We start from the raw sequence: 22,438 nt of genomic DNA, 5'->3' as shown, positions 1-22,438 counted from the left end.
CGAATTCTGCCTAGGGCGCCAGAAACTCTGGCGCTGCTCCTGAGGGCAAAGGGATTACACATGTAGATTGCCTGTTTCAATGGGATGGGCAAGAAATCAACCATCTTCAGCGATAACAATATAAGCTATCTCGGCTTTATAAGGGTATGAGAAGAATGCAGAAGAAATACAAGTCAGTTTCAGCCACTGATTTGATTTAAAGTTCTCTGGAAATCACACTGAGCCCTCCACACTTGTGAAATGTGTTTATTTCAAGACTGCCACTGGCCAATTTGGAGGGTATTTACTAGACAAGGAAACTTGTGGCAGTAGCTTTGCAACATGTATGGGTGTTGTTCCAAGAGACTATCTATACAATAGCTGTGCTTTTCTATTTCACAGCTTTCCCACTCTCTGTGGTGCTGTAAAGCATGAGAAGGAGCTGGAGTTCTCTTTCAGGAACATAGATCATCAGCTATAAAGAAAATTCAGATGATTCAGGCATCAAAAGGAATAGTTAGCCTGGTCCTCCTCTTTTCCATTCATAGCTACAGTGCCGTGATCCAGAAGCTTTTCATTTTCTTGACCTTTTCTTATGCCAGCTGGTGACACTTCCTTCCCAATGGCCTTTTATCACTGATTGCTGAAGTCTGCTTCCATCCCTTGACTTGCATTCATGAAAGAAATCATGCACATAGCTCAGCGTATGTTTTCTGGATTAATGGAAAAAGAGAGAGAACCTTGCCAGGCTTCTGCTTTGTTTATTTTCCCTTCCATCTAATTATTGGCAGCTAGTGATACTGCGCAACAAAATCCTTGCTCGCGGTGCCCAAACACTCAATGCAGCAGTATCATAAGTGTTTTAGGAAGGAACTCTTGTTTTCTTAAAAAAGAGAAAATTAGACTGAAAAATACCACACCAACATGCTTCTCAAATTGAAGCTTCCAAACCACCAGGCGAAATATTATTTTTGCCCACTCTTCAAACAGGCAACAATATTACTGCATTCCTAATGTACACTGTGATTTAAACCACAAGTTTGCACCCCCTCCTCTACTTCTCCTGTCTTCTCCAGCCTTCTGGTCTCTCCATCCCACTGACTCTCCATCTCTTTACTAGTCTTATTCCCTTGACTAAACCTAGAAACACATTTTTTTTGTAATCTGAATAGGTGGAAATTACTGAGAACCAAACATGGAACCCCAGGATGCCATCTTTACAGACTTACCGGTACTTTTCAGAGTAGAACGGCACTTTAATGCATGGTAAGGAGGAAAGCACTGGATTTCATTTAACAGGGATTAGAGTGTATAATACTGATATACAAAACTTTTGTCATAGACTTGGAAAGAAATTTAATGGTAATTTCAGTGAAATGACAGATCACAAGAATAACAGGAGTACTTGTGGCACCAGTGTACTAAAAAAATTATTATACGTTTCCACTTAGAGCCTGATCTAAAGCCCATTGAAGTCAATGGGAAGATTCCTATTGAGTTTATTGGCGCTGTCAACATAGGTATGTTTCTCTTTACAAAGTCCATATCATTTTTAAAAACAAATACCTCAGTGCTGAACTTTATTTTATATTTTTAAGCAGTTCCAGAAGTTTAGACAATACCCACGAGCAACCATCAGACAAGCAGGTTATCTTGCCTTCTGGGTCTTTGTCTTCAAAGCTCTGCCTCCATAGAATCTGCCACTCTGAGCATGTTGCTTTACCTATGAGGGTAATCATAAGCCTCCTCCTTCATGCCCTATCATTCAGCCTTTCCATGACCTCCAGTAATCAGCGTTGATGACTTCCCTCCTCCAATTCCATCCAAGACCCTCTCCAATCCAGCTTCTGCCCCTGGCAATCTACTCCCCCGCTCTCGCCAAAGTCTCTAATGACATCTTCTTAGCCAAAGCGCAGAACCACTACTCCATCCTCCTCTACTTTAGCTGTCAATTGCCTTTGACACCAACAGCCCCGCTCTTCTCCTTGAAATCTTGTCCTCCCATGGATGCTGTAATAGTGCCATCTCCTGGTTCTCCCTAATCACTCCTCCCTGGATTCTCCTCATTCCACCTCCAGTGTTCCACTGGGCTCCATCCTTGGGTTCCCTTCTCTTTCCCCTCTATTCCTTATCCCTAATTAATCTCACCTGCAAATTCAGCTACCATGTCTATGCTGACAACTCACAGATGAACCTCTGTACTCCAGACCTGCCTTCTTCTGTCCAAACAAAAACCTCAGTCTCTCTCTCTCTCTGACATCTTCTTGTGAATGACTGGCTGTCAGCTCTAGCTCAACTTTGCTAAAACAGAGCTGTGAATCCCTCTCCACAAGATGTCCCCTTATAATCTAAGGTGCAATTATTACAACTTCTTTTTCTTGGCCCTTGGCAATGCAATCTTGCCCTGCTCATTTCCATTCAGGCTGCTGCTGCAAAGATCATTTCCCTTGCCCCTTACTTTGACCACGTTGCCCCTCTCTCTGCATTCCGCCACTGGCTCCTCCTCCTCTGTGGCAGTGGTCACCAAACTTTTTACCTTGTGCCCTCCTTTACCCCTGTCCACTCCCTTCCCCCGCCCCCGAGCCAGGGCTGGGAGTGGGGATGCAGCTCTTGGAATGGGGGACGTGGACACAGGTTAAGGGGCCGAAGCTGGGGCCACAGCTGGGGGCGGGACCGGTGTCTCAGCCGGGGCCCAAGGCTGGCAGCAGGGGCCCTGGGCATGGGGCTGGCAGCTGGGGCCAGCAGCCGGGGCCAGGAGCGGAGTTGGATGGCACTCCCTCCCCACTCCAGGTAGGGGCTGGCCTAGGCTGAACCACCCCGAACATTATTCTGCACACTCCTAGGAGGGATGACCCTGTTTGGGGACCTCTGCTGTATGGAATCAAACAAAACTATTTGTCTTCACTTTCAAACCCTTCATGTCATTCCCCTCCCCCATCTATTATCTATAATTTATTATCACGGTGTTAACTTTTGCCATGATGTTAAATGTCCATCACCTACATGTAAACTTTTCAAAGAAGCAGTTTCTCACTCTCTCTGTGAAAGACTGCACCCACTACTGGTTTGCCCCCTTGTGGCTAGGAAGAGCATGGAGAATCTTTGTTGTCTGGTGCACTGTGCCAACAGCAAGTCTAGCCTTGTAGCGGTCTCTCTTCCCATAACTTGGCCCTGCAGCTAAGCCACGTTTAAGAGCACCCTTCTGGCATAACAAAAATCACACAAGCAGGCCAGTGCCCTTACAACAGGTCTTTGGACCAAACTCTGGGCCCCATGATCCATGCAGTCTCTTTGCTCAGTGCTTTGAATGTCTTTATCCCCTTTTATCAGGGGCAAGAGGCTTCATAACACCTTCTCCAGTGGCTGGGAGGGGAACTCAGGCCCTCCCAATCCTCTAGATTCCAGACTAGGAACCCTGTGGTGAGCAGGCAAGCTCTGTCTATCTGACCTGCCCCTTCTACCTTACTGGGCTTCATCCTACTGTGGCCTTTTCCCAGGCCTTCTCCCCACAACCTCTCTAGGTTTACTCAGTGCCAGGACTCTCAGGGTCCATCACCCCTCATTCCCCCAATAAATCCCAGCGCAAAAACACAGTTTTAAAACCAACTTCTGCCCTCCTCAGAAATGACCTTTTGTTCCTCAACTGAATGCCTACCAGAGCTTTCTCTCTGGAAGTCTGGGTCCTGCCCTTATATCAGGGCTCACCATTGGAGCCTGCTCCACCCTAGTGGCTAGTCCTAGTCTCTCCTGGCCCCTTGCCAGTCTTCTCTACTTATGACAGGATGCCAGGGCCAACTCTGCCCCTAGGCTTCACCTCCATCCCTGGTCTCCCCATTTTCTTGTCCCACAGAAGTGACTGCAGAGTACTTCACTCTCTCCCTGCAGCCTCCTTCTGCTCTAAACGTCTTCTGTATGTGGTCCTTTCTGAGTCCCTCCACAGCTGGGCTGCATCATCAGTTAAGCCTCGCCCACCCTCTAAGTACTGCCCAGTATGTTAACTGGCCTCTCGGGCTCACATTAACTCATTCCTTGCCTCTGTGGGGCATGCACACCATCACACTCCCATGCTGGCACTCAGGTTTGGGAAGAGTTACCTGTAAACATCTGCAAAGGTATCTCATTATCCTCCTTCAAATCAGTGCTTAAAAATCTCTGTTGCCATGATGCCTACAAAAAAACCCTTGACAACGGTTGGGCCTCTGATGTCCTAACACCACAGCTGATCATGTTAACCAATACTGTCTCACTGTTTCCTTTGCTTGCTCCATTGATCTCTCTGTATCCTCCTCTTTTCTCTTGTCTAACACATAGATTGAAAGCTCTTGGGGGCAGGCATGGTCTTTATGTTCAGCATTTGTACAGTACTAAGCACACTGGGTCCTGATCCATGACTAGGGTTCCTACGTGCTACAGTAATACAAATAATGTTTGATAATAATTCCATTTGGGAATATAACACAGTATTATCAGAAATAACCAGACAATCACTTCCCAGCAGCTATAAAATGGATTTATTAACCACAGCGAAACCAATAATAATTGATCAGCAGATGTAAATTAGCATAATTCTGTTTCAGTTATTAATGGGTGTAAGCCTTTGAAAGGATTGGGTCCTTGGGTAAGAGAAGAAATAATACTGATAAAATATTATTCTATAATTGTCATGGCTTAACTCTGTCTACCTCTTCCCACTGAAGTGATAATGGAGAGCAGTCCAAAGGGGTTGTGCTACTCCTGTGCACGTGTGTTTGCAGCAAAAACATTTAGAGGTTGTATTTCTCTGTGGATGAGAATGTAAAATAGTCCTTCTTTTACCTTACTTTTCCTCTGATTTCATGTTGCTAGGTAATCCCCTTAACTAGACATTTTGCAGCATTCATATACTTCAAAGTACCACTCAAAAAATCAATTGTACAAAAGCTCCAGTACACTGTTAAACGTATTTAAAACCACACCCTTATTGACTTAACTGGGAGTAGGTTAAAGTCTGTTCTCAAGTCAATTTAAGTCCAAAACTTAAAGTTTTGTAAAGAAAAAAAAGCTTTAAAAAAGTTAAACCTAAAGAGCAACAGAATTGTTTCCTCTCAATTAAAAACAAAATTTAATGTTAGAAACTTTAAAAAATTACCTTTGACAGTGTCCTTTCAACACCAATTGCCGTAGGCAGGAAGCTACATTAAGTTTGCCATACTTTCATACCTTTTTAATGGTTGGAGAATAACCACTCCTGTTTAAAATAAAAACAGTTTCCTCGAATTAGATATAAATCATTTAGGTCTGCATGCTAAGCAATAAGCATGAGCCACATACTCTCCTTTTGGCTGGATCTGGTTATGATAATAACCTGGATACTCATTAGCAATCTCCTCTCTGTACTTTCAGAGATCAAAACTCACTGTGAAAATATTTGTTGTATTTGTGTCAAACAGTTCAGACTTTAACCCCTTCTGATTACTAATAAGGACTAGATCACTGATCAATCAGTTTTCTTTAGGACTTTGGTTTACATCTTATAAACATTTTTCCAAAGGAAAAAAAATGCTTTACAGTAGTCCATGTTACAGCTGCCTGCATTTTATATTATATAACTCTGTGACAGTTGTACATTTCAGCTGGCACTTAAACGCTAAAGACTTTCCTGGGACTTTTCATTCTAGCTTCTTTTTTATTCTCCAGATGTTGCAATTTATAGAACTCTTTGAAAACTGGTTTGATACTGTAACGATCCAGAGTACTGTCACATCCCCATTAAGATTTAAAAAAATAAAAGACAGCAGGCACATATACACACACACACACAAAACGGAAGAACAATAAAATAGGCACCTCATTCACTCCCTCATTTTTGCATGGTTTGTAGTCTGTTGTTCTCCTGCGTTAGGATCAGCCCCTTTCTGTGTACGTTTTCCTGACCTACATTTTATTATCAGGTAGCTGCGGTTACATTTTTTTATTTCATACTCTACAGCAGGCACAAATGAGGAAGGCAGAAAAAGCCAGCTCCTAACGGCCACATGGTGGAGCATTAAAGAAAGAAACAAATGCTTGCTACATTTAACTCATTGATGTTGCAGTTTACCTAAGTAGAAACTATTATATATACTATATATATACACACACACACACACACGAGAGTGAGGGCTTTTTATTGGGTTGTGGGTGTGTTGGTGTGTGCATAAGAGATTTTACTGTGCTGATATTGCAATGCTTAGCCAAGCAGCTGGAGCAGATCTGGAAAGAGACCTACTGAGATGACCGTGCCTAACATCAGCCACAGTTGCAGTGGTGTTAACAGTGTTTGGTGCAGTAGCAGCAGCAACCAGAGACATGGACAAGAGCAGAATTTGAGTTCCACTGGCCACCTGATCACAGCCATCTGCCTTGGCATCATCGGGAGCCTGGGCTTCCTCAATAATCTCTTGGTCTTGATACTTTTCTGCCGGAATAAAGTGCTACGGTCTCCGATTAACCTGCTGCTGATGAACATCTCTGTGAGCGACATGATGGTGTGCATCATGGGCACCCCCTTCAGCTTTGCCGCCAGCACTCAGGGACGCTGGCTCATCGGGCCAGGTGGCTGCATCTGGTACGGCTTCGTCAATACCCTCTTTGGTAAGTGGCACCCTCCTGCTCTGGTGTGCACTCAGCATGCCACCTCCCTTCCTGCATGGTTTAGAGCCTCTCCCAGGCCCGTGCACACAGGGAGGCACTAGGGCACCTCACCCCACAATTCACCCTCCACTGCCTCCCCAGCCAGAGCTCCCAGCACTGGACAGGATTTGCATAGAAACCCTGCACTCCTTGCCCCCCTACAAATAGAGGCGCTGAGCTTCTGCCCCCATTTAACTCCACACACCAGGCAGCAGTGAGCCCATTCACTACCTGTGCCCTGGCTCACTGCTTTCCTGTCAGACTTTGTGCCCCTCACTGCAGTGTGGAAAAGCAAGCAACAGAGAGCACCAGCACAGACCCACCCCCCAACATGACATGGCTCGCATTAGGGTGGTGTGTGGGGAAGGTATGTGTGGAGGGAGGTGAAGGGCTGTGGGGCTGTATGTGTATGTGTGTGTGGGGAGGAGTGAAGGGTTCTACCCCTCACACTAAGCCTGGGCTCTGACTTAAGTTTGAGCCCAAGCCCTGGTTCCATCCACATACAAACCAGTCTGACTTGGATCAGCAAGCACTCAGCACCCGGGTCCCAGAACCTTGCTAGGGAACCTTGCTAAGTCCCGCTGCAACTCAGGTCCAAACCCTGTCACGTTGCAGTTTGAACACATTTCAGGCCACAGATCTGAGTACAGTACGGACAGGGTAGCACAGCTGAGAGACCGAGGGCAAGCAATTGTAAACCCAGGTTTACTATGCAGTGTGGATTCTCAAGCCTGGCTTGGAAACACTGAGTCTTCAGGACCAGGTCCCACAGACCCAGGTTTTTCAATGCAGCAAAGAGATATTCTGTGTGTCAGGGGGAAGGGGAGGAGCTGAAGGGTTGTGGGTCTGTATATGTCTCTGTAAAGGATATGTGAAAGGCTGTGGGACTGTGTCTGTATGAGGGAAAGGGTGAACAGCTGAGGGACTGGGTGTATGTGGGGTGAAGAGCTAGAGGACTATATGTGTGTGGTGTGGGAACTGAAGGGCTGGGGGACATTTGCATGGGGCAGAACAACAGTGTGACTGCATGTGTCTTTGGAGGAGACGTGAAAAATTGTGGGACTAAGTAAGTGTGTGAAAGGATAAAGAGCTATAGGGATTGTATACATGTTGGAGGGTGCTAAAAGGTTGTGACACTGTATTTGTGTGGAGCAGTGAAAGGCTGTGGCACTGTATGTGTGTGAGAGGGGAGGTAGTCTTCCCCACTCACAATTTTGTCATGCTTGGCATTTTTCTTAAATGTCCAGCTCCTGGAGTCACGCGAGTAAGTAAAAAACCCAACTTTCACTTTTTTTGTTTTTTGTTTTTAAAGAGCAAGTGTATAGCTCTCCTCATGGTTGTGGAGAAAACTTGAAAAGATGGTTAGAGGACCAAAAAGCAGAAGGCAAATAAACTTAAAATGTATGATATTGTTTAAACCTCATAATTTTGGGGACCAGAAACATGATTTTCTTTAACTTTTGGGATTGAGAATACTGGGATGGAGAAGGAAGAAGCTGTGTGTGTGAAAGAGAAAGGAATGGGGGGTGTAAGAGAGAGAGAAGGCAAGAAAGAAGCAGGGGTTGTGTGAGGGGGAGAGAGACAGGGAGGAGAGTGAAGGCACATGTGTGGAAAGTGAAGAGCTGTGTGTGCAGAAACCTGAGGAGCGTATGATGGGCTGTGTGTGACTCTGAGGAGAGGCAGAAGGAGTGTGAGGCTCTCTGTGTTAGGGGGACACTGAAGAGCTGTGTACTCGAGGGTGCCAAAAGGCTGTGTGAGGAGAGTCTGGGGGATGTTGGTGAAGAGTGGACTGAAGAGTGCTTTGGGGCGTTGGAAGGCTGGGCTGTCAATGTAAAGGGGTTTAATGAAGTGCTGGGGGTACTGTGAGGTGGAAGTAAAGACTCTAGATGTGATTGTGGGGAGGGAGCTAAAGGCTATGAGATCTGAAGGGGTTAGAGGACTGAGAAATAGGAGCGATGGAAGTGTAAGACCTACAAAGTAGGAAAGGGGACTCAGGAGGGCTGCATCATCTCCTCACGTACTGAGGGGAAACACTCAGAGAAATCTCAGTTCATCAAACTAGGGATAAGTCAGGATGATTGTAGGGAGAGACAGGGCTGGCTCCAGATCCCAGTGCGCCAAGCGCACGCTTGGGGCGGCATCCCGCGGGGGGCGCTCTGCCTGTCGCCAGGAGGGCGGCAGGCGGCTCCGGTGGACCTCGCGCAGGCATGCCTACGGAGGGTCCGCTTGTCCCGCGGCTCTGGTGGAGCATCCGCAGGCACGTCTGCAGGAGGTCCAGCGGAGCCGCGAGACCAGCGACCACCAGAGCGCCCCCCGCGGCGTGCCACCGTGCTTGGGGCGGCGAAATTGCTAGAGCCGCCCCTGGGGAGAGAAGAGGAGAGGAAGAGAGAAGGGTGCAGACCTGCAAAAATTAGAGGGATGAGGGGAGAGAGAGAGAGAAACCCCAGGAGAGAGGTTCCCCAAAAGGGAGGTGGACAGTGTGATAAATATGGAAATTTCCTGCAATATCCAGGACAATCCTTACTGAATTAAGTTTCAGTATCCTTTCAGTTCACTGTATTGAAATGCAAATGTTTATGTATTATTGTGGGATTGTATGTAATGTCCCTAGGGAGGGGACCTGACTAATGTAAACCCTGGAAAGTGTAATGAGCTTCAAAAAGACTAATTGAAACAATGTGCTTGAAGTTAAATGGGTTTCCTGGGAAATCTCTTGGGGGAGGGGTATGTGACTATAACCCCTCCAGTGATGCAGGACGTCAGTCCTGTGAACCTTTGCCCTGAGGAGGAGGCCCATTGTCTATGAATTACCTATTCCCCAATCAAAGACTCAAAGTATATCAAGGAGGGACTCACAGCTTTGGAGACAAGGTGGTTATGAACTTATGACCACAAACAACCTCATGTTAAGGTATGAAGGACAGTTCGTCTGTCAGAGTCCTGGTCAAAATTGGGGTGATCTCTGGTAAGCTTATTAGCATGCATGGAGGTACTTTCATTGTTTTTAATCTGTGTTCTCTGCAATGATTTCACCTTACAAATAACCATGCTTGCTTAGAAAGAGCCGTGTGGGAACTTTACTGTGAGCAATTACATTTTTTATAGAAAGCAAATGATGTTCAATATACTGCACAAAAGTGTTAGGGAGAAGGAATTTTGACCCAGGATAACTAGTGAAAATCTATAACATTACAAGAGAGTCAGAGGATCTTTAGTACCTACACAGAATAGATGGGGCTCATAAAGTAAGCTCAATTTATTTACCTAGAAAAGGGGAATTGTCTCTGCTGGAGTATGAATTTGCTCTTCTAGTGTGTTTCAGTGCCTGAAACATGGGGCCCAATCACGTTCTCATTGAAGCTAATGGCAAAATTTCCATTTGGGGAGAGAAAGCTGACCCTTGAAGCTTAGATGACTAAGCTATCCTCCTAAGCTTGGTTGTTGTAAACAGTAAGCCAGGTGTTGCTTACTTTTTTCTCATGACAAGTTGAACTGACCCATGGCACAAGTGAGGCAAGCCAGATTTGACCCATTATCTGAAAGTTTAGCAGTCATCTTTATGGAGAGACTAGAGTGCTACCACAGATAAGGATGCAGCTGGAAGGATGGTTTTGTGATTAAAAGATTGGCTTGTGAATCAAGAGATCTTGGTTGAATTCCTTGCTTCCCCACAGGTTTCCTGTGAAACCTTCAACAAGTCATTCATTCTCTCCCTGGCTCAGTTTTTCCTCTGTATAATGGGGATCATACCTCCTTTGTCTGTCTAGACAACTTAGATTGTAAACTCTTTGCAACAGGCATAGTTTCTTACTGTGTGTGACAATGGGGCTCTGATCTCAGTTGGCTGAAGAATATGCAACGCCACTTTTGAATGTAGTGCACAACTGCAGGAAAGTCAGATCTCTGTGAGATGATGGCATTTCGCACAAAAAGTTGAACCACTTTGTGCTCAGGATTTGGCACACACAGAACACATGGAATCCCTCTAGTGGCTCCAAGTCTGCCTGTAGGAGGGTCCAAGGTAATACACAGGTCTGATAGATCCTGATCTTTGTTTCAATGCAAAGAAATTTTTGTGCCATTAAGCAAGACATGAACTTCATGCTGGAGGCAGCGAGACCTATTCATCGAAGAACATCTGGTTTTCTGGGATCATTTGAACTCTGCATGCAGCCTAGAGAGATGAACTCATCAACACCTTTCACGGTGTTTGACCTCACCTGCACTGAGAGTTTTGGTGGTCCAGCTCCAAGGTTCTGGACCTTGGTCTTCTGTCACGAGACATTCAACCCAATAGTGTGGGTGGTGTCTTGGAGACCATAGAGGGCAAGGCTGAAACTCTCTGACTTCTCCACAAGCAAGGCAGCATCCCCAGTGTAGTCTTGGTTGAGGGAAATCTCTTGACCAACCTCGTTTTTGATGCAGCAAGTCCTAATAGCTGGTCGATAGCTCAACAGAATAGCTCCGGGGTGAGAGTGCATCCCTGCCACGCACCTGAGGTTGTGTAGAAACATGGTGAAAACCATGAATCAATGCACACTCTCACACCAATAATGGTGTAAAGATTGTGCACTAGATTTAGCAGAACATCTGCACTACCAACTCAGTGCAAGCCAAAGTGCTTTCCTGTCAACCAAATCAAAATCCACTTTGATGTCAATATAGGCCATGTGAAGCTGATGGTTAAATTTTAAGTGCTGCTCTGTCAGAAGCTGAAAGAGAAGTGTCCATTGTTGATCACCCAAATGTGAAACCTGATTGCTGTAGGCAATGATGCCATATGTAACTCAGATACCCATCAGATAACATGGATGTTGCCTGGAGTTGTATGTATCATGCTATGTCACATACTGCTGCTAAAACTATTGGCTTCAGACCGTTGTACAAGGAATCCTGTCTTTTTTAAAAGGACTTTGATATATTAGTAAAAAAGGCAGAAGTAAGCAAGGAGGGATATGCCCAAGAATGTAAATGTCTGAAAGCCATTTTCTGAGCCATGGCAAAATGTGATTATGAGATCTACCTCAACTCTCTGGTCAACAAGCAGAGGGTGGCCTAAAGTACAACCATCTGTGTCCTGCCTATAAACCATCACATGCCTGGCTGGCGCCATAAACATGCACACCCAGCCCTGTCAAAATTGATATGCTTAAAATTTTGCAGATTTTGGCTACAGAAGAATGTTTTGGAAGAGTCTATGGTGAATAAGACATGCTACTGCTAAGATACGGATAGAATAAAAAAATAGAAGTAATTTACTCTTTGAAAATTCTTCTAATTTTTTTTTTGGGTCAGGTCTTAAGCTCAAAAGCAGCTTAGCCTAGAAACTTCAGATTTGCTTTATTTGCATCAACACAAGAGCCCTTGATGAGATCTAGTGCTTAGAGATATTTCTATTAAGGTCAGAACTTTATTAACTTTATAATCTAAGTTAATTGCTATGGATTTTTGGAGGTATGAACAGTGTCAGGCCACAAAAAGCTCTGTCACCAAAGCTCTGCTGGAGATGTAAATGTTTCATTTGATAACTGTGGGTCCAGATCCTTAGCTAGTGTAAATTGGCATAGCTCTAGTCAAGTCAATGGAGCTGTGCTGGTTTGAAAAATAGGGGGAGGGAATTCCAATTTTCTTCTCCTTCCTCCCCCACTCCACCCCCTCCAAGGAGTTTTCTTGCTGAAGCTCTCTTAGCCACTGGGAGCCAAAGCTCCCAATTCAGGATCATGTTGTAACAGTTGCTGTGCACCTGTTAAGAGGTAATCAAAGTTCCCAACTTTTTTATCACCAGGGAGCTAGTGGAGATCCAGTCCTTAATAAAGATGATCCATGATTATCTTATTTTAAATTGCTTCCTCTGAGAAAACTACTCTGTGCTTGAGTGTGACGAGACCAATCTACACAAGCAAAATCTGGAATTCGTAAGTGTTTTCTGTGGTAAGAAAAAGGTGCCGGAAGAATCATGAGATACTGGTAAAGTTCAAAAGAAAAACTAAGTATCCTAAGGATTTTTGTTTAAAATCTTCTAATTTCAAAATTCTCTGGAACAATTTTCTCTGAAAATATTTTAACCACACATTTTCAGACGATTCACTATTTCCAGTCGTAAGTTTAGAGATGGGTAGAAAAAAATAAGACTTACAATGGAAGCTTGGACACAACCTTAACCATGGACTCACTACTGAGGCTCACTAATAATGAGCTGGGATAACACTGAAACCAGCCCTTCATCAGATCCAGACTGTGAATCCCCAAGGTCAGGAATGTTCTGAACTGAGTTTTTGGTTGTGCTGGTTCTAAAGATAAAAAGTTCACATCTGCAGTTTGGATTCAGTGTATTTGTTGTAGCCTCTCTCTAATAAAAGTATGCAGTGATATGAGCTGTATCCCAAATGCATGTGGCTGCATTTTAAACACAGAAAAAGGTTCAATTTTATGCATGTCAGTACCAGTTATCTGTGTTTAGTCAAATTTTGCTTGGAGTTACAGTTGTGCCAGCACACTGTTAAAATACCTTAGAACAAATTGAATGTTAACATTATAGTTTGTTTTCTGATGATTACTTCAAATAAAATAATACTGAGATTATCACGTAGAGCATCTGGCCCTAATAGTTCTGGAGAAAAGCTTGAAAACATGGTTTGAGTACACCCTAAAGACTCAGAAACCAGAAAGCAAATAAAAAGAACCTAAAATGTATTATTTTTAAAAAAAACATGATTTTTAAGGAAATTCCATGATTTTTGGGAGGGGGGGGGCAGGGGGAGCTTGATTCTGGTTGGCAATACATGAGGAACCCAGCTTCTGTCCACTCAGGCCTGTTGCCATGTCCCTAGGTTTAGGGACAGCTTAACCTATCCTGCAGAGGTCCAAAAGACCCTTCCACCTCCCTGAAAATGCTGCATTGGAGAGCTCCTCAAAGGGGGGAAAGCCCATGCAAACCCAAATACTCAATATTACAAGTATTGTAAATACTGAGTAAGTTCTTCCTTACCGTTCCTGAAGCACAGCTTTTTCGTCCCCATCCTGTAAGAGCTGTGTGACTATGAAGATAATTATGTGCTACACCTTGGTTAATGATCTGAAAAAAGCTTTGAGGTGACCTGCAAGTAATGGCTGAGCTGATGAGTCATAGCAGACAATCACCCAGAACCATGAAAAATAGTTACTACAACCAGCAAGACGTGATTAGATGTAAAATATCTTTCGGAAAAGTTTGAAAGATGGCTGGAGAGCATACAGCATGTGAAAATTCTGCAGAGATTTTTCTATTTTCATCAGTCATTATAAATGTATTCCATCATTTACCTGTTTGCATACTGAAAATATGACCATGGAAAAGAGTTCTCCAGAGAGAACAAAGAAGTGACCAGAAGGGGAAAGAGACAGGGAATTAATTTCCTGCCCAGCAAAAGCAATGTAGTAGAAAAACACAAATCAGGACAATTTAGACTGTTCAGTAAATACCAGTGACACTCCTAAAGTTTGGAAGCTTGGGTAGGTCTCAAAGTTTCTATACATATCCAGAGTTTATAGGAATAATGTTAACATTTTAATCCCTAAGTGTATTAGAAGGGCCAAAAACTTAATTTGAAATAAAGAAACTTCAAGCTTTTTGGCAAAAGAAAAACAAAACATCTATTTCTGAAAGACTAGAATTTGGTATCCTAAATGGTGAGATTAAGGTATTTTTTAATCCAGGGTCTCAAAAGCACTCATTGTTGGCCTAACTCTACTCCCACTGAAGACATCATGCAAGCATAAACTATATTGTCCTTTCTGTGCTCCCAAACCACATTACACATAGTTTTCAACAAGGTGTCCATTATTATCTTGTGTTTCTTTCAGCATTGCTGCTTTCCAGGTATCTCCCTCCCTCCATCTGTGTTCATGTCCTTCCACATGTAGAACCTTGCATTTTTTTAAATTCAATCTCATTCTGCTGTTTTCTGCATTTTTCTAACCTCTCTAGGCTCCTTTGAATTAAAATGACTTCACTGATGATTGCCAGAATCATAATGTATTCTCAGCCTGTTCACTCACCTGTCTGTGCTGCAAAAGATGTATTAACAGATGAGGTACTATTTCTCTGTTCTGTATAGCTGAGATTGATTCCAGAGAGGCTGTTTGCTGCTTCTCTTGTAGCATATACCTAGGAAGCCCAAGTGTCCACTCTGAGCGGTGTAGGGCTATGAGGAAAGTCCACTGGCACATTTTGAGAGTACTCAGACAGAGATAGCTGTACAGTGAAAGAACTATCAAAGAGTTCAAGCAAGCAAAGCTCTGCTTTGATAAACAGCTTTCAACGACACCCTGGGCAGAGTAGGTGTTACAGCTCTCAGGAGTATACCAAAGCTTTGGAAAATCCTTACACACACACACACACACACACACACACACACACACGAATATATTTTATCTACGTGTATCTTTTTTCTTCCAAGTCCATATTTATTTTCTTGCTATTTAAGGGTCACACCATGTTTTTGTAAGATCTCCTTTATCCATGTTGGGGATATTTAAAGTTCTATATGTATTTATAAATTCTGTGTTGATCAAGAACTTTAAGGTAAATTTGGACTGAGAAGCTGCAAAGGTTACCCCCACCACAGGGGGAACTGTGCTGAATATCACTACTTATTGAAGTTTTGGACCTATGCATCAACCATGCTGAAGTTACTTTCCAAATATTTGGACATCTTTGAACACTGGGATATTTTTGTCAATGTGCAGGCTAAGTGACAACTGTGCTTCTATGGAGTAAGAGAATACTTCGCTAGCATGTTTGGCAATAATGACCCCAGATACCACAGCTTTTAATAGTGTTAATTCAGCATTGGGAGCAACAAATCTAGAATGCTATTTTTTACAATAAGGCATGAGGATGCCACCTATTGGAGGTGGGGAGGGTTATAACATTGATTAGCTGGTTCTCTGTGGTAGGTTCCAGAAAGTATGGATTTCTTGAGAGGTTATGGGGGGAATGATACCCCAGCTAGAAAGAGACTGAGTATGCAGGTAGAATTGTGCTCGTGCATATCTGTGGTATTGTAGATAGTGGACCTAAATCACCACTGCTTGACACCTCGTCCAAAGTGTGGGGGAAAACGCTACCAACTCAAAATTCTCCACTCTGTTAAGTAGGTGGTAGCATCTGATGCTTACTTTGCCCAGGTGTAAATGACTATACAAAGGTGTAAGGCAGGGAGCCTAAGGCCTGGAGAGAATTTCCAAACACACACATTTCTGTGTTTTCCTTTTTCATCTCAGAAGTCGGTGGAGTTGATGTAAGACACTTTCAAGCTGAGAGTGAGAGAGTCAGTATGACACGTTATGCATCTCTTTCTGAGGTTTATGGATCAACAGAGTTAGCCTCTGCACTTCGTGGCTGCTTAAAAATACCTACAAAAGTGTAAACTGCAGCATGGCATAAAACAGCTGAATAAAAACCAGTTGATCTTTTATATAAAGCAGAGGATAGAAGACAAAGTTTTCAGACTGGTATTTTTCAAAATGAGAGGCTAGTTTTCTATTGTTGTGTATGGGGTGTGATCACAGTCATGCAGTTTGTTTTATTTCCACTAAAAGATATATTTAAATCAAAGTCACATTTGCTCCATCTGCTTGCTTAATCTGATATCAAGGCATGGATATATAAAAATGTCCTAGTGCTTATTTCAATCAGAGCAGAGCTTTTATGTGCATTAGTTGGACAGAACCTTCAATCGCCCATCTCTTTCACATTGTTTTTTGTTGACAGTCTAGGCTCTGATTGTGCAGCTGTTCTATGTGCAGAGCACCCATTGAAATCAAAAGGCATTTCACATGTAAAGTAGAAAAAGGTTGAGGTACTTATATGGGCCTTTCCCGTAAAATAGAATCTAAGAGATAAAATAAAAAATGTTAATGATTTGGGATCTTAAACATTGTTTTTAAAGGCCTTATCCAAAGCCCATTGAAGTCAATAGAAAAAGATCTATTTACCTCAAGGGGTGTTAGATCAGGCCCTAATAGAATGGGTCACAGACCTGGTGAAGTCCCCCTAGTGGTAGGTCGCTAGTCTCTTATCATTGGACCCAAACTTTGGATCCCAAGGGCTTCCAAGCCATCTGCATCTGGGCAAAGTCCAGTCACTGCTTCTGTCTGGGAGGCTCCTAAGGAATTTTCCTGGGGTCAGACCTCTTGATCTGGAACCCTTTGTGGGAAGAAGGACTCCACAGTTCAACTGTCCTAAGCCCCAAAGCCAATACTGAGACCTCCCAAGCCTCTTATTTACATTATTCCAGAGAACCACTGTGGTCACTCTGGTTTAGAGTTGAACCCCTCAGGGACCACATACCATTTAAAGCAAGGAAAACAGGCTTTTTACAGGAACTTCTTAAACACACACACTTTGATGTTTAGTCCACACAGTAGAGTCATCTATGCAGAATGACCAACTCCCCCCTCAGAGCCCTCAGTACTCCTGACAATATTTTGAATTAGGTCAATGTCCTTGGGGGAGCCCCTCTGGCTCTACTCCTCCAGTAGGTCTTCCTTTTGTGAGGCAAGAGTGCTCTTGCAGGAGAACATCACATTTAAAAGCAATCTCTGCCACCTTTTCTGTTTCTCTTCTTCTGCTGGGGATTTTCCATGCTCCAACCCCCGTTGGCTGCTGTGCAGATGTCCTGAAGATCAGACACATAGTAGGGGAGTGGGGTTAGCATTTCAAATGTGGGTGCCTAGACAACACCCCATCATTAATCTATTTTCTTTTGCTCACTTTGAGTAAATTCCTTGTCTCCAACAATGCCAGATAAATAGAGGACTTAATTTTCAAACATCATCAATCTGACACTCTCCACAACCACTAAGCTCTCTTTGAGAAAGAGAGAGACAGCCTCATGGGGGTGTGTATATACTGAAACTTTGGCACTCACTAACATGACCAATCTGTTCTTCAGCTGTCAGTGGCATGACATTTTAGAGGCTTTCCCCTCATCGTAAGAGTGATTTATTAGCTAGTTCAGAACTTCACCCATGATAGATAAATGTAGGATGCATTCTTTTTTTCACTTCTGAAATGCCATCAAAAACAAAGGCAGACAATTCAAGGATTAAAATCTGTCTCTCTTCAAGGCTTTGTTCATACACTTTTGGGGATCATTATGTGCTTCTGGGCTTTTTGAAGAGACTGATATTATTAATACTTTGGGACTATAAACTTTTATATACACAGCCTACAATGATGTGAATGCAAATGTTTTGGCCCCTTTGAGGTCCATGAATGCAAATCCTAGTATCTGCATATACATCATGCTGTGTCTTGAGTAATATTTTAGGTTTTACTCTGTAGGTAAAAAACTACACTTGAAAGTGCAGGCTTTATTATGTGCATGCACAAATCGTGGCCAAGAGTTGAAATTTCAGACCTTAGGGATCTGATCTTGCTTCCACTGCACTTAATGAAAAAAATCTGTCTACATTTTTATGTTACCCATCATAATGGCATCTGAGTTCTTACTGTCTTACATGGGACCAGGATTTAAGCCCCTAGTGACTATATAAAAACTGAAACATAGAAGTTTTATAGTCTTGATTCTTACACAGGCCGAAAATTTTAGAATCCCTGCTCAATAAAAAATAAAAAAGAAAGTATATGTTTATATTAGTCAGGTGCTTGTTTGAACATCTCAGACTATGCAGATCTGGATCCAAACTCTACAGCTTGCTCCTAATTACAATTGGCCAAATTAAATCGGAATACCCCCAGTTCTTGGAGAATGTTGTTCCAGAAAATATTGGGGTTCAATCTCATCTTTAATTTAGTCCATGATTTCTGATTTAATACCTTTTGTGACAATATTTACCAGCAAATATTAAATCTTCATACATCTGTTTTTGGTAATAATATATATATATTTTTATTACAGGTACAGTTTCACTTATATCTTTGGCTGTGCTCTCTTATGAACGCTATTGTACAATGATGGGCTCTACAGAAGCAGATGCCACAAACTATAGGAAAATATGGATGGGAATCTTCTTATCATGGATGTACTCTTTATTCTGGACCTTACCACCCCTTTTTGGATGGAGTAGCTATGGACCGGAAGGACCAGGGACAACATGTTCAGTAAACTGGCATTCGAGGGATGCCAACAATATATCCTATATCATATGTCTCTTCATCTTTTGCCTTGTAATTCCTTTTTTCATTATTGTTTACTCTTATGGGAAGCTGCTATGTGCTATAAAGCAGGTAAGTACATTTTTAAATATTCTTTTATTTTACTATAAACATACGTTGTCTAAATTTCATAGCTAATGTTCATTGGCTGGTATTACAGTGGTGGACATCACAAACTTATGAAGGACGCTGAATTGGACACCAGGTCCAATTTAACTCAGTCTCTTTTTGACAGTGGCAGAAGTGCTTTGCTGCATCAGGGCCTAAGCACATGGTTAAATGTCAGTGCTTGACTAGTCCCATGGAAGTAGTCTCTTTACAGCTGAGGAAGATCAGGGAGGCAGCAGAATTAGCTCCCTCAGAAGCTTAGAAATAGAAATGGTGTGTGCAACACACTAAGATAAGAGGTAGAGTCCGATGTTTTTAAACAAAATGTGCTCTGTGCTGATGCTTACTATTTTTCCTCTGTAATTATGTCTGGGCTGAACACATCCAGTAAACACACTGCAGATCTATAGGGTTTTTCAATTTAAAGTTTGTGTTTACATATATATTTACAATAATAAATAAGTAGTATGTATATATATTTTGCATACATGGAAAATATGGTCACTGTGGATGCTGCTGCATCACAATTTACCCAAGACAGCAAATCACCACCACGGGATAAATTCTGCTCTTGGATATACATGGAAGACTGCTGTTTAGTAGTATTCTTTGAATACCAGTCCTGTTGCTGAACATTTCCTCTTCCCCATCTCCCTCTAACCTCTATGCATAGCCACCATCATTGCCTTTCACACGATTTTGTCATTCTTAGAAGGTGAGTCTTCAAGTCAACCTACTATTCACTGAGTTGCACCTCCTCCATTGTATCTCTGGAGACTAGCTTAGGATCATCAGCAAATGTTGGCTGTTTATTGATCTTCTAAAGAACATCAATCTCTCTAAATCTGCTTTTTTTTTTTGGACTGATAACTATGTGAGAGCACACACAATGTGGTGCCTTTGCTCCTCAGGCCAAACAGATTGAAAACATTTCCTGTTTCATTCATTGTTCTCTACCAAGTACAACATCAAGTTAGTTTGAAAAATGGGAAAGTGATTTAAAAACAACGCCACCACCACAGACTTACTTATTAAAAGACCTTTCACTTTTTCAAAACTAATCTTTCTTGTTTTAGGTGGATTAGTGGAAGCCATTAGGATGGAAATTAGATTTTAAACCAGGGAATAAATCTAGCTTTTTGTCAGCAATTCCTTTTCTTTATGCTGCCTTGGACAGGTGGTGTGAAATATTCCTCTCTTTACCACTCTCAGTGCACAGTCCTCTTGGTAAATTATTAACCTGGTTCTTTTCTTTTTCTGCTCTCTATAAATGTAGCAGACTACCTGGATTTGATGATGTTTTCAGAGCAATGTTCTTTTGAGGGACATTGTGGAGATAGTGGACAAATAGGGCAATAACTCACTTCAACAGAGGTTTGGTTGATAAACCAGAAAGGCCTACATGATATGAGAGGTTAGGAACAAAAGAAATCTCCTGAGAGATTTGTCTTATGCTCAGACTCTGGCTCAAAGAAAAGAGAATTCCCTGTTAGTAGAAAAGAAGAGATTAAAATGAGATTGATTTTACATGGCATATACAAAAAGTGAGAAAACGGTGGAAGGCCAGAGTGTTTTCGAGGCAGCAATAGCTTCACTGTTTACGTTGCCAGAAAAGAACATACACCCTGTGGAACATTAAAAGCACACATTTCCCAATGGTAATAATTATGGTTTCAGAGTATATGAGTTATTTTCCTGACTTAAGGCAGAATGATTGCCAAGTATTTTACAGACTGAAATTTCAGGAGATAGGTCAATTTCCTAAGCAGCCAACTTCAGTTCAGTGCATGCCATTTCTTGATAAGAATAAATCACTATTTCCCATTCAGGGTCTATCTCCTTCATCCCATGCAGTGGGAGCCAGTGTGGGAGGAGGCAGAAGCGTATCCTATCCTTAGTAAACCCCCCCATACACAACCCCTAAAAGCAGGTAGGCAGGGAGGTTGGCACATCCAGGCCAGCTGGGGTACCAAGGGAAGGGTTAGGAGAGCTAGAGGAGGGGAGTGAATGGGACTGGGCAGCCTGAGGAGGATGGAGAATTCTTGGGGTGAACAAACCTGGGGGAAGGGACAGATTAGGACATCTGTCCAGCTGTTGCCTTTGTGCTCTTTCTGTCTCACACAGTGTAGCCTTCATTCTCTATGCCCCATCCAATCTCTGCAGAGTGCCCTAGCCATAAGGATATTGGCTATTCTGTGGTGGGTCATGGGCTCCTGCTGGGGATGTTCCACTTGTAATTAAATATTCATTGGGTGAGAGACACACAATTGACTGTAGGTCAGTGGTCAGGGCACTCACCTGGGATGCAGAAGACCCAACTTCAAGTCCCTTCTCCCAATCAGGTAGAGCACAGTCTTGAGTGGCGATCTACCACATCCCTGTTGAGTGCCCTAATTGCTAGGGTCTCTCTCTCTAGAAGTTCCATTGTGAACCCAAGCAACTTTCCTGACAAAAAGTGTCCCTTTCCTGCAAAAAGTTATTGTTTCAGCAAATTTGGCATTTTCCAACAAAAAGCCATGCAACAGGTCTAGTAACTGTATTCTTGCATGCTACTTCCTCTTCTCCCAGCAGGACTCCTGCTCCCCCAATTCCCTTTCTCCATGTAAGGGCTCCATCAACATCCTCAGCCTTTTCTAAGCTCCAGAACATGGCAATGCTCCCAGTGAATGTTACCAGAGGTATCCAAATACATGCTAGAAGCTCAAGGGGTTCGGGTGAGTACTGAGGCACCTTCCTCCTGGCTCCTATAAACCCTCCTTCATCCCCCTACACCTACAGTCTAGGAAAATATCCAGCCTCCATAAAGACATACAGATTAACTAAAGTCCTGGGGAATCAAATTACAGGTGAGCATGAACTCAAAATTCAGATCCAGGACTGAATTGCCCCCCCCCCCCAAACCTTTGGGCTTGGAACTTTCTCAGGGTTTTAGTTCAGGCCTGTTTAGCTAAATCATTGTGTAGAGCCTTGATGCCTATATGGAAATACTGCCAGGTTAGGTAAAAGTATTCACAATGATACTTTTTCCTGACCAAATTCCATAACTAAAGTTTCTTTGAGACCTCCACTAAGGCAGCTTCTACCTTTTGTTGCAATATACATAAAACCTAAGTAGGTTGGAGGCATTAAAATAACACCCTGTGAACCTGTGAAAATCCCATTTACTAGATTGTTCTTGTCCTTTGTGTTTTCCCCTTCTTTGTAAAATTATATAGTTCAGTCTGAAGGACTGTACTCAGCAAAGTACTGGAAAAACCTGTGTATATAACAGTTGCTATTATTCTGTTGTACGTTACTGTGGCTATAAAGAGCAAAATAATTTTTTATTTCAGTTGTTGGCACCATTTGGTATTTCCATGTTGCTTAACTAAAATTATTTAAGAATCTTAATTGGTTACTACATTGGCCTTTTATTCTGTATGACCAGGGCACCTTTCACACTTTGTATTAGTTTAACTTTTGGGCGTTTAGATGTGATTTCTGGAAAACCCTTAGTTTTCGAAAGGGTTTGCATTGTACAACAGGATCCAATTTCAA

General features: G+C 42.7%; 1 protein-coding gene and 1 long non-coding RNA gene across 2 annotated transcripts in view; one reads left to right on the top strand and one right to left on the bottom strand.

The window, feature by feature from the left end:
- The first annotated feature begins 6,230 nt into the window (after window positions 1-6,230).
- The window catches only part of LOC123377070 (pinopsin-like), a 154,790-nt gene continuing 138,582 nt past the window's right edge, over window positions 6,231-22,438 (top strand). The window contains exons 1-2 of the mRNA XM_045029483.1: window positions 6,231-6,591; window positions 18,537-18,865. Of these exons, the coding sequence (XP_044885418.1) occupies window positions 6,231-6,591; window positions 18,537-18,865 (690 nt within the window). The remainder of the gene's footprint in view (window positions 6,592-18,536; window positions 18,866-22,438) is intronic.
- The window catches only part of LOC123377072, a 60,288-nt gene continuing 52,996 nt past the window's right edge, over window positions 15,147-22,438 (bottom strand). The window contains exon 4 of the long non-coding RNA XR_006582070.1: window positions 15,147-17,291. This is a non-coding gene — a long non-coding RNA (uncharacterized LOC123377072). The remainder of the gene's footprint in view (window positions 17,292-22,438) is intronic.

Source organism: Mauremys mutica, chromosome 9, assembly GCF_020497125.1.
Source record: "Mauremys mutica isolate MM-2020 ecotype Southern chromosome 9, ASM2049712v1, whole genome shotgun sequence".
Taxonomy (NCBI): Eukaryota; Metazoa; Chordata; order Testudines; family Geoemydidae; genus Mauremys; species Mauremys mutica.
The sequence above is the reverse complement of the archived record's forward strand: the minus strand, read 5'-3'. Positions and strand labels throughout refer to the sequence as shown.